General features: G+C 36.8%; 1 protein-coding gene across 1 annotated transcript in view; it reads left to right on the forward strand.

Annotated features, from left to right (window-relative positions):
• The window catches only part of LOC136883061 (sensory neuron membrane protein 1-like), a gene marked incomplete at its 5' end in the record, with an annotated part of 45,534 nt that extends 33,232 nt beyond the window's left edge, over positions 1 to 12,302 (forward strand). The window contains 1 exon segment of the mRNA XM_067155209.2: positions 11,434 to 12,302. Coding sequence (XP_067011310.2) covers positions 11,434 to 11,667 — 234 coding nt within the window.
• Between the last annotated feature and the right edge of the window lie 1,367 nt (positions 12,303 to 13,669).

Consider the following 13,669-nt stretch of genomic DNA (forward strand, 5'->3'; position numbering starts at 1 on the left):
ATCAACCAAACTTCATATTCAACAAGAAGTTGGACAAGGCCCTATTTTATGTCTCTCTTTTATTTCTTATAGGTACAAATAAATGATTCTCCTTATAGTATAGGGCCTAATGCCAATGCAGACGATACTTTATTTTAAATTGAAAAGCTCAATGTACTGAGAAGGCAAACATTGAACATGGGAACTGAATAGTCCTCTGCAATTAAGCTCTTTGTAAATTATAAGAAGACATAGTCAGTGGTATTTTATTCCAAAAAAAAAAAAACTGGGGAGGATTACTGAAGTTCTATTTTTCCAGGAAAGGGCATTGCATGTACTGTAACAGAATTCTCTGTGACTGCCAGCTCCATGCCTCTTTTTGTTAAAATCATTGTCATGATTTTCATGAACACATGCCAGTATACAGTACCGGTATTACTGATGAATAATAGTTAGACCCAACCGCCTCACAAGAGAACTGGATTTTTATCAACCTGCCGAGCAAGCGGGATTTTGTAAAGGTTTCTCAACTGTTGAACACATCCAGACTATTTGTCTTCTTCTTGAGAAAACCACTGAGTACAACATCAAGATTCATCTGGCCTTCATTGATTATAAAAAAGCTTTTGACTCAGTGGAGATTTGGGCAATCATGAAGGCACTTCAAAATGCCATGATAAACTTAAGGTATATACAGCTTCTGGAAAACATTTATGATCAAGCAACAATGGTAGTCAGAGTGGACGAAGACCTCATCACCAATAAAATCTCAGTTGGCAAAGGAGTTCGACAAGGTGACACAATTTCTCCAAAGCTGTTTACCCTTGCCTTGGAAGATGTATTCAAAACCCTTCATTGGGATAATAAAGGAATAAAAATCAACGGGGTATATTTGAACCACCTGCGTTTTGCCGATGACATTGTGCTCATAAGTGAAAATATAGATGAGCTAGAAAGCATGATCCAAGAATTAAAAACTGCTTCTGCTAAGATTGGTTTGGAAATGAACATTAATAAAACAAACATACTACATACAAAAATACTACTTCATATTCAGACAACACACCACACTACCAACCACCACAGAAACACGCAAAAGTGAATACATCCCTCTTCATAGGGTTGGCGTCAAGAAGGGCATCCGGCCATAAAACAGGGGCAAATCGACATGTTTGAAACATTTCGCACCCGCAACCCCACAGGTTTGGGAAAATCGGTAGAAGAAGAAGAAAAGCTATTTTTGGTTTCAGTTTGCCGTCTTGTGAACGGTGGAGTAATCGTTTTCGCTTGCTAAGTTGTGGTTTTAAGTTGGACCAAATACAGTAGAGATAATACGCGACACTCAGCGAGATATCGAGGGACAGCTATTAGAGCTCTCTCTAGCGGATGGACCTGAGAACTACTGATTCTGTCATAAGAGCATGTGTATTTGTGTGTGAAGTTTTTGGTGTTATTTATGCGTTTTCAGTGAGTTGACATAATAAAATAGTAGCGTGTGTCATTCCTTGATATCTCCTCTCAACATGAGGGGAAAGGTATGTGTTTGGCTTCAGCAACTATGAAGTAGAGAAGAATGCGCAGTCTTTCTTTCGTTTACCTTGTGACAAGAAAATGTAAGTAATATTGTGTTTGCATATATATTCTTCCAGTGGCAAAGAGATCTTTATAGTACTTCATAATCTTCTGACCTGCTCGACCCATATTTTAACTGGCTTAAAATATAATACGCATATTTTATTTTGTAGTGCAGCAGTTAACCTTCAATACCGACGTGTTTTGTTAGGTGTGATCTGTGGGTTTTGAAATGTCACAGAAGTGATTTGGATAAGGTGTACAAGGAAGAAGGGACATTACGCTTATATAAGAATTAAGAGGAAAATTGTCCTGCTTTTAAATGTTAATTCATTGCATAATGTGTGTAAGGAATGTGTCGATATTTTTATTGACAAGTGTCTTAATGTGATGATAAAATGTTTTTAAATGAGAAAAAAGACAAATCTAACCGTAAAAGATCAGGCAGGAATGCTAAAGAAAAAAAAAGTAATGTATAAATGTAAGATCAAGCCATTTCACAGCAGTCCATTTCACATCTTGTTTATATGTCTAATTTCAGTCTTTAAATAATAACCTTTTTAAATAATTCTTCATTCATTTATCTAGAATTGCTTTAGCAACTTCGAAGTTAATATCTCAATAACACTTTCTTTCTAGACGTAATTTATTTATCCATTTTTGTATAAGCATTTTCATTGATATCTGAATTTAGCGCGACTTTTCAGGTCAAGTCACTAGGAGCGCCACCGTCGAATTGTCTCCCATTTTGACAAGGCTAAATCCGCAAGTGTCGCGTATTGTCCCCACTGTATTTGGTTTGACGTTGCCGAAAATGTCATAAAATATTACTTTTCAAAGAGACGTCCGTCGCTAACGCCTTCACCGATTGTGATGATTTTAAGTCATTTTGTAGGGTATACAGGTTTCCTAACGACATTTTTTATTTTAATCGGACTGACGTCTCCGAAATTAAAACGATTGCGCTAGAGCGCAGAGTCTTTTTTTTGGCAGCCGTCTTATTTTGACAGGTGACGTCATAGAATGTTGTTGTTTTGTTGTTGTTGTCAAATTGTAGCTTAAGAGTTCTTCTTTGCAACGATATGCCGTAATCACAACGGCCACGTCGTTAATTGATACCGTACGGAGATATCAGCGTTACAAAACAGCGTCGCGTTTTGTGACGGGCGTTTCTGTACCGGTACGCGCCCAGCACCGAACCGAAAGAAAAACATGTTCACGTCAAAATGTTATCCTTTATAAACTGTATGCTTTTTCCAACATAAAGCAACAGCCCTACCATAGGAGAAAACAAACTAAATCACTCAATGAGAAGATGCCTACTTTAAAACAGCTCTACATAAAAATGTACTGGAATAAAATACAACCTGAAAACGTATTATTATAGTAAGAAATGTTACAAACATATCATCTCATGCATGGATATTATACACTGACCACCAAGGGAGAATTTTAAGCAAACTCAAGCGAGGCGCGCATAGAGAGTTGATGGGAAGGATAGGCTGTATTCCTTCAGAACCATACCGGTCCATCCCGCTGGAGACAACCACTGTACTCTTCAACAAGAAAGAACTGGGAAACAACCTCGTTATCATTTTTTAAACAGGAAAGACATGAAAAGCAGGCAATGATTTGCTTTTCCTTACTTTTCTTATTTTAATGTCATAGCAGAATGGTTCGCATTGTTATAAACACACTAGAGTCCCGTTTAACAAAATTTCCGGATTAACTGATTCGTTAAAAAATCGTGCACCATCGTGTTTTACGTGGGGGCACCGGGAAAGCGCTTTTGAGCATTCAAGAGATCGAGCTGCCAAGAAGCGTTCATTTAATATCAAGCAAATGAAAATATAAAATCTTCTTCACAAGCTGAATTAAACTTCATCGTTTTAGTCGTAGGTCCTACGTCTTTTTTTTTTTTTTTTATTTATTTTTTTTTATACCAGAGCCATTTGTAGCTTCTTTGTAGCCTCTTTGTAGCAATATGATTACTGTCCTAACATGGCTTTCCTGGAGAGACCTAGTGTTTACAGTGAAAGCGTGTGGCTTTTAGTGCCGGGAATGTCCGAGGACAAGTTCGGCTCGCCAGGTGCAGGTCTTTTTGATTTGACTCCCATAGGTGACCTGCGCGTCGTGATGAGGATGAAATGATGATGAAGACGACACATACACCCAGCCCCAGCGAAATTAACCAATTAAGGTTAAAATTCTCGACCCTGCCGGGAATCGAACCCGGGACCCCTCTGATCAAAGGCCAGCACGCTAACCATTTAGCCATTTACAGTGCTCTATGTCTTCTGGTGTGGGCTAGAACAAATGTGTTACTTACATTGACCTGTCTCAGTCAGTCTTATCCTTGGCTTTGACGATATGACAAGAGGTATGAGCGATGCTAGTAATGCCATTCCTTATGCAGCCACTCCCTGTTATGAATGGAGTGAAAATGTCGCTCATAGGGTCGGTTGGTGCATGCAGTTCAGTGGGCTTGGTAAACTGATATGTAACAGCAACTTCTGGCTCAGTAAGGAAAGCAACCGGGAAACTACCTCACTCCTCATTTCCTTCGTACGCCTCTTCAGTGACGCCAAAGCCGTCTATGACAGCTGATGGCGGAGCTGTTGAGAATAAAACCAGCCTTCGGGCTGAATACTCAACATACGTGGGGATAGAAGCACCTTTGTGTATATGGGGCAAATGCCCTTTCTCCATTAACCATTGCTGAATTGCATCTACAATTTGTGTAAAATAAATAAATAAATAAATAAATAAATAAATAAATAAATAAATAAATAAATAAATAAATAAATAAATAAATAAATTAATTAATTAATTAATTAATTAATTACATAAATAAATATAAATAAATAAATAAATAAATAAATAAATAAATAAATAAATAAATAAATAAATAAATAAATAATACCCAATCGCGTGTGTTTTCCGCTTGAAATTAAAATACTACTTCTCTGCATTTTATGCAGGCTGATACAGTAAGTTGATGCCTGTAGTTGTTTTCAATCAATCAATCAATCAATCAATCAATCAATCAATCAATCAATCAATCAATCAATCAATCAATCAATCAATCAATCAATCAATCAATCAATCAATCAATCAATCAATCAATCAATCAATCAATCAATCAATCGATCGATCGATCAATCAATCCATCAATCAATCACAACTGATCGGCATTTAGGGCAGTCGCCCAGGTGGCAGATTCCTTATTTGTTGTTTACCTAGTCTTTTCTTAACTAATCACAAAGAATTTGAAAATTGATTAAACATCTCCCTTGGTAAATTATTCCAATCCTAACTCCTCTTCCTATAGATTGATATTTGCCCAATTGAATATGCACCTTTATCTTCATATTGTGATCTTTCCTACTTTTAAAACACCACTCAAACGTATTCGTCTACTGCCATTCCACGCCATCTCTCCACGACAGCTCGGAACATACCACTTAGTCGAGCAGCTCGTCTCCTTTCTCTCAAGTCTTCTCAGCCCAAACTTTGCAATAGTTTCGTAACACTACTTGTTTGTCGGAAATCACTTTTGAACTCCACTTATTTCGGTTTCAGAATTTTCGTTCAACAGAAGCACAATCGGTCCCATCAAATTTGGTTATACGAGACCCTAGTGTAACTACGCCATACACATGTAATACTTACATATATAATTCATTCGTGTGTTAAAATGCTCAACTTAAATCTTACCGGCACTTCTCTCCGGCAGTCAGTTAACTGGACACCTTTGATACATTCTGGGTATGTTTTGCGGCCGAATACACTTGCATTTCTTTCCTCACTTCTTGTACTCTAAAATACTGAAGAACCGGCATCATAATAGGCCTAGTCGAAAATTAATTTTGAAATCAAGACCCGAACATGTTTAGGGACTAATTAAAGGCAGATCTTGTCGTGAATAGCCTTCGATTACTTGAAGAACTCAGTTGTATCTTTCGGTGTTAAAATAAACATCTGTTTCCATTCGACTCTTCATCGTAACCTGACTTGCAACCCGGGACATAGCAAGGTTCCGGTAGTTATTTGAAATGTATGCTGAAGTATACGTCCTACGTCTTCTATAAGAGAATATCTTATAGTTAATATTTTCCAATTTTCAATTCACAAAAAATAACACCAGATAATTCGCGTATTTACTATTGCCGAACACGATTGGAGAATGCTCTCAAACACACTGCCCCTTCAAAAAGCCGATCAAACACGCTCTTCCTTGTATTCGCAGCGATAGCAGCGCTGCAGGTGGCGGAGAACATTCATGTCGATTCAGCCACGTCAGAATATAGGCTGAAATCCAGGAAAAGTTTCCTCCAGACATCAAGGCCCTTGAAAGGACCACCAGATAAGGCCAGACTTTCCTTGTGAAAATCTAAGCAACAAGCTTAGAGCATTAATATATATATAAGAATTGATGGAGCCACGTGAACAACTTCCGGCTGGCTACAATGAAGACTGGAGTGTTTGGAGGTCCTTTAACCGATTAAGAACTGGTGTCGGCAGGGCTAAGTCCTCACTTAAATTATGGGGCTTCACATCAGAGGACAGCAAATGCGACTGTGGCGAAGAACAAACAGTGAGACATATGTATCAATGTCCTCTCTGCCCATTTTCATCCTCAGAGCAAGATTATGCTTGCTGACGACAATGGCCTAGGTGTGGCTCAGTTTTGGCAAAACACCATCTAGATGTACAGTAAATTTGGTCTATTTCCTTTGTCTGTTAATTTTTGTAAATAGTTTAATTATTACTTTATTTTTAACTGTATGCTTCTGACACGAGTAAATAAAAGCCACGGCCGACTATTCGTCCTAATAATATTACTGAAAGTGAAAATAGAATGTCGATATCATTAATGGTTTCTCGAAATATTTGAGTAAGACATATTTTTTAATCATTGACCTTAGTTGAATAATCCTGTGTACTTTCCAAATTTGCCACAGAAGACAAGAAAATATATTTCCACGTAATCACTTAACCGAAAAACAAAGTACCAGATATCATAATCCCACAGTTAATGAGACCTCATACATAAAAGAACACGAAGCTGCTAAGCAAAATGTCCCAAACCTGTTTCATGAAATTATACCAAAATAAGCTGCAGACCACAACTCCAGTTGCTACAAGCAATCAGCTCCCTGCCATCAAATACAGTCTGCCATCTACTCTAAAAAAAAAAAAAGTACCGTCAGTCAGTCAGTTGGTCGCTATATAGGATAAATGCTGTTACACAGTTGGCACCGTTTGGCAATTCCCAAATCAAAACAATCACACTGAGTTTGACAGCACCTGCACTGACAAGTTGGTTGACAAGTTGTGTTGTCGAGGAACAGTTGCCAAAATAATATTTTAAAATGTGTCATTTTTTAAGTGTTTTAAGCAGAATCTGATGCTTATGTTATTAATACAACTTTAAGCTGTGACATGAGGCCGTTGTGAGTGAATCATGAATCTACAGAGACAAGAAATGCATTGGTTAATCGAAAGGTTACCATGGCCCTGCTGCTGCTGAGGTTATTTCATTCCTGTCCTTTGACAGGCGGGCCGTCAGCTAAACTAGTAGCTCTTTGGCCTTTGATTGTTGATTTTTGTTATTATGGTTTTAAACGAGATTGTATGTGTTGTACATACGTCATTTATATTGTTGATTTGGCGCAGAGGTCGCCGGACCACCAAGGGGAACCATCCCACGGAGAGGACCCGCACCACACCCCCCATAGTCTTCCCCCGCTAGATCCCGTTTATTGAATTCTTTCTTTGTACATTTATATTTACATATATTTACATTTGGTAATTGTTTCATTGAGCTTCTTCTTTGGTTAGAGTCTTTAAGTCCTTCTTGCTGATCGTATTCATTACATATGTATCAATTTACAATAATTATATATTTAGCACAAGTTATATATTTTACACAATTTTTAAAGGTAAATTTCTTGTTTCGTGGAGCCTCTTGCTTGGCTATAGTTTTTAGGTCCATTTTGTTTTTTATTGTAACATATGCATTTGATAATACGATACACTTTGTATTTCACAAGTTACATATTTAATATTTATTTATACAGTGGTTTATACTATTTAGTACGTCTTTTGCGGGGTACGGTCTGTCTTGTCTTGGTGTTATTTGTTTGTTTATAAACATCTGTGGTAGTACTACTAGTCACATGTTTGTTTGGAATGTCATTCATAATCGTAGTGGTCACTGTGTTAGTGGGTCAGTCAGTGTTGTCAACAATGCGGTAGTAGTAAGTATGTGTTCATTGATGGTTTGGTCTCGTCTTGTGGCGGTTTATATTTTGAATTCTTATCTTTGCATAGGATGGAAATAAAGTATTTAGTAAATAAATAGTAATAAAAATGACAGTAATTTAATAATGATAATGATAATTATGTTAACCAAATGTTTATGTTGTCCGTTTAGATACTATTATTGCTGTCCGGGGAGGTAGTGATAATGTTGATTAATAGCCATAATATGATAATAATAATAATATTTTGAAAAGCAATAATAATAGTAATAATCTTTTAGTAATAATAGTGGTGATGTAATATTATTCATTTTCACGTATACAATTTGAAACACTCGCATGGTAAATTCACTGAAATTTTTCACTTTCTTTGAGAATTACTAGAGATTTCACTTCACTTCACTTTCACTTATTATCTGTGACAGCACTTGTGGTGCCTAAGTCGGCCGGTACGCTATTCTGGTGATGTGTCACCGTGGTCAGGAGCATCCTTTCAATTATGATATGCGATTGTTGAGACTTTGTGGCGGTGACAGTGGGAAGGTGAGACAAAATGTGTTGATATGGCGTTAAAGTACAGTGTTGAACAGAGGGTGTTTATTTATGACTCGTATGTATTAACAGAATCCGCTAGGCAAGTAATTAAGAAATTTAATGATAAATTCGCGCATGTTAGGCCTCCATCTCGCCAAACTGTGCATAATATAGTGAATAAATTTAGAAGGACGGGTAGTATAAAAAACATGAAAGTAAAGCAACCCCGCCGCGTTCTTACTGATGAAAAGGTGCTTGAAATTTGTAAGAAACTCGAGAATTCACCAGACAAGTCACTTACATATCTCGCTCAACAAACAGGTGTTTCAAAGTCGTCAGCCAGAAGAGCGACACAAATATTTAACCTGATGCAAGGTGAGTCTTCTGATAATTTTAAGTGTAGGTGTACTATTCAGAAGACACGGTACATCACATCCTTTCGGCTTCACTGGGGATCATAAGTAATCAGGAACATTTTTAAAAATATGCTGTTACATGTGTGTGACAACTGGAATTGAAAAGAGTGGCACAATTACAGATGACAAATATTTATCTTCAATTTTGTTTACCTACATATGGTATTAAATTGTATTCACAGATGACTTCGCCCTATTTGTTTTCAAAAAACATAATAACTTATATATTATTGCATTTTAACTTTTCAAAGAATTGTTTAATAGAAAGAATTTTAATTTACTGAAGGCCCTATTTATTAACTTGAATTTTCAGAGCAGTAAACTGTTACAGAAATTTGAGACTTTTGTTATAGGTCTATGTAGAACACTAGAAGAAACAAACTGTGAAAGTTTCTAGCTCTTACGTGTAATAGAAGCTGCGAAAACGTACATTTAATAATAAAAATGTGAACTTACAGGGAAACAGCCTCCAAAATTAGAATGTCACAAAGGGCCTGCCCCGTAACTTGTGTCATCCTCCTCCTTTTCTAAATAGTCTAGCAGTTTTCTTTTGGCAGCACTATGTTGATTTCTGGCTTCCTTGGTTAAATTCTGGAACTTTCGGTCAGCATTTCAGAGTCTGCCTTTGCCGCGTCTTAGCATGGTCTCAGCAGTTCAACACAATATCCAATCCGAGCTTTTCCAAAATTTTACATGTTGTTACCTGTCCTTCAATGAATTTTGCCACTGCATCAAATTCTCCAAAGCGTAGAGCATAAATGCTCACAAACACTCTCTTGGGAATCCGACTGCATATGACGTTCTTTACACTCTCGTTTGAATTTTATGTCTGTCCGTGCAGACATTTCTTCAGCAGATCGGGGTGTGTCAAGTACCTAAAAACTGGCTCTAATATTACCATCACAGCAAGAGGTAGACTGGGTGGATGGTTATATATTTTTTTCCAGTTATCAAACCACCGACTTCATTACAGAAGTGTTGCATTTTAAATACTGATACTAAAACTGTAAGAAAACTCCCATCAGCCATCATGGCTACCAACTGACTATTTTTCATGCATGAGCCATTTTAAATATTAAAAAATGTACTTCCACTGATCATACAAATGTGATTTATATATTATTTTAAAGCTGAGATTCCAAAGTTAATTTTAGATTAAAAATAAGAAAATTGATTTTGTGACCCTAAATCTCTATTCTGGGTCCCCATAATGATTGAATTTTGAAATATTGCATGCACAGTATTATAAATGCTACTGGTACATGTATTATACAGATATTATAGGCCTACACTGCCTAGGCCTATATTTTTGAACACTAGACCTATTAAGTTAATGGTATAGGCATAACCTCTTACATTTAATTCTTATCGAAAAAACATATTAATCATAGTCTATCTCGTACACAAAGAGTGAATAATAACATCTTCTATATAATTTAACTGTGAATGTACACTCATTGTCATTACATCAGTAGCACTGATAAATTACCTTGCGCTCAGGCATCTCTTCGCTTAGGATGGGATTCAGCTGATACAAGTTCTTCATCCCCTTCGCTCTCAGTTTTGGCCCCAGCATTAATGATTTTCTATGATTTCTTCTAATTCAAGAATTTCTGAAGTGAGTTTAGGGTCTCTGTGGCCCCCCCAAAAAAAAAAAAAAAAGAAAAGAAAAATGTCGATATGGCATTAAAATTCTGTGTTGAACACAGAGTGTTTATTAATAACTAATATTAATAATCATGAACTCATATTAAAGACAACAATATTAGTTTCATAAAGTACCTTACTTTTAATTTTTTTTAAATACATAGTCTTTTTAAAGTTCATTTTAATCACATAGATATTTCAGTACACCAACTGATTACTTTACCAATGGAGTTGGCCGTGCGGTTAGGAGTGTGCAGCTTTCAGCTTGCATTCAGGAGGTAGTGGGTTCGAACCCTGCTGTTGGCAACCCTGAAGATGATGTTCTGAAGTTTCCCATTCTTACCCTACTACCTAGTACCTTAATTAAGGCCACGGCCACTTCCTTCCCACTCCTAGCTCTATCCTATCCCACTGTCGCCAAAGACTTATCTGTGTCGATGCAATGTAAAGCAATTTGTAAAAACAAAACTAACAACATTTTTCAGAACAAAATAAATTGAATGGAATGAAAGTGTAACAGAAAAGGGGTAACATCTCATTATATTGTTCTATCCAAGTGTAAAGGTTCAAAGAATTTAGGTAACGGGAGCAATTTTTTGCAAAACCAGTCAGTAGAGGCCTAAATGGTCAAATACATCACAGATTAAAAACCACAGCTAGAATAAGTAACTTTATGAAAATGTAACCTTTCTTTATGGCATTACTGAAAATGAATTGAAATCTTTGTACAGATGCAGGATTCAGGTGCAATATATGGAGTAATTTGTGCAGTTTTGGTAATGAGATATGCATGAACCTGAGACGAAGTGTGTATTATACAGGATAGTGTACTATCGGAGTTTTGTTGCACTGATAGTATTATTCATTTTTAACTAAGACAAAAATGTTCTTCTGACATTAAAGTTCTGATCCTATTACAAAACTTATCTCTATCACTTTCATTACAGGTTGTGGTTCTAGGTGTAATATTTTAATAAGTTTTTTACCATGTTTCTAAAAATGTGATGTTTCTATTATAGGGTCTGGAGTTGGACGAAAAGTTCATCAAACAGCTGGAAGCGAGTCTGTTCCGCTCTCTTCGCATCATGGAGGCGATCAAATGGATGATGGTAGTCTCTGGAGTTGGACTGGGAGCTGGTGGGATCTTCTTGTACATGAAGAAAAGACATGACTTGTCTGTTGACCCGGTACCAGCCAGACCCACTACTAAACCCCTGAGTATCGCAACAGTCAACAGCGAAAGTCGGTATTAAACAACGGGAGGAGGTTGCTAGGCTATATCTGGAAGATCAGAGAGGAAACCCATCTGAAGATGTTAAGAAATTCGTATCCCTTCTATCAGTGATTTGAAAATAGTTGGTAATTTTCTTATGAGATGTACCATTTACATCACTGAAAACTGTAGCCAGCTGGAGACTGTACTGACAAAGGAAGAATCCAAATTTCATCGCACCTTTCCAGCTGCCCAAGGGTGGCATGAAAAAGAAGCTTGATTTGACATCAAAGATGACAGTTTTAGTTTTACAAAGTATCTTATTTTTCAATACATTGAAGTTCAATACATTCCCTCCAACATTTCTCCTGGTTCTTGAAACCTTTTGCAAAAGTGGATTTTCTCATATCCGTAAAAATACTTCTTTATGCCCTGAATTACTGAATTGAAGTTCAATACATTCCCTCCAACATTTCTCCTGGTTCTTGAAACTTTTGCAAAAGTGGATTTTCTCATATCCGTAAAAATACTTCTTTATGCCCTGAATTACTTCTTTGTTTGACCTAAATGTTTATTCACACAGGAAATATTTGAATTCTGGCAATGCGAGGAAGTTAAATTGGTTGAACAGGGTATGTGAAAAAAGAATTTGTAACCAAAATTTAATAAACAAGTTTCAAAGCAAGTGTGCAGTTTCCTGTTAGTGATAGCATGAGATTGTTTCATTACCTGATTGTATGTTTTTCCATTATTCTAATTCTTTTGGCTGCCCAAAGCCATCTTTGGTGAGACACGGTGTGCACAATGTAGTGTCTTATGGTACAGGCTAGGTGTTACTTTCATTGACCTGTCTCAGTCTCATCGTTGGCTTTGACAGTATGAAAGGTATGAGCTATGTAGATAATACAGTTCCCAACATAGCCTATCCCTATAAGGAATGGTGTGAAAGTGTTGCTCATAGGATTGGTTAGGTATGCATTTCAGTAGGCTTGGCAGTCTGATATGTATCGACTCTGGCTTGAGGAAAGGTATGGGGAACTATCTCACTCCTCATTTCCCCAGCACCCCTCCTCAGGGACATGTACGAACTCTATGGCAGCTGACGGTGGATAACTAAGGATCCAACCAGCCTTTGGGCTGAGGACTTGACACACAATTCCTTTTGAAACATATTAAAAAAATTTTTGTGAGTCTTATTTCTGGCTTGTTTGTCAAGTTTTGTTGGAATTTATGCATTTGTTTATAAATTATAATAATTTAGGATTGGACAGACATTACACACTGTCAAGTGTGCACACAGTGTTCCACAGTGATACTGCACACATGTAAAAGAATAACAGGTCACTCCTCGAGGAGAGATCTTAGCAGCTCTTCATGTTTCCAAATTTGACCTGCCGTCAAGTAAAAATGTCTGGGAGGTACAATTTTTCTTTGTACAAAATTACAATTTCGAGTGTTAGCTATGCATCTTTATGCTCACTGGCCCATGGAACATTGATTCCACGTATCTACCATTTTTCTCTCTCTCATTTTTTTTTTTTTTTTTTTGGTAACAAAATTTGATGAATCAAGTTTGTGGGTAAACTTTTGAAATGACTGTCTCCTAAGATAAGCCTGTTTGTGTATAGAAATTTTGTCCCCGACTTTAAACTTATTGTTACTTCTAGTAGTAATGGCTTCTTAAGAGTCACAAATTTTCAGCAGAAATGACACATAGAAGGGCTATAACGATTTCAGACTAATTTAGAAACTTACGATGAGAACAAATGAAAAAGTACTGGACAGATCACAAGAACCGAACAGTACAACCTTCAAAACAAAAGTGAACGTGGAACAATTCAAGAGGTCTAATGTGGGCGATAAAGTTAATAATAATGCTAATAATAACAATAATAATTAAATAAAGTGTGTCTTGCATAAGAAAGAATGTCGTAACGGTTAGCACTATTAGCTGCTGTCCTCTGGGGTCCAGGTTCAATTCCTGGTACTGTCAGAAACTTAAGAATGGCAGGAGGGCTGGTATGTGGTTAAAATGGTACATG

The sequence above is a fragment of the Anabrus simplex genome, chromosome 11, assembly GCF_040414725.1.
Source record: "Anabrus simplex isolate iqAnaSimp1 chromosome 11, ASM4041472v1, whole genome shotgun sequence".
NCBI classification, from domain to species: Eukaryota; Metazoa; Arthropoda; class Insecta; order Orthoptera; family Tettigoniidae; genus Anabrus; species Anabrus simplex.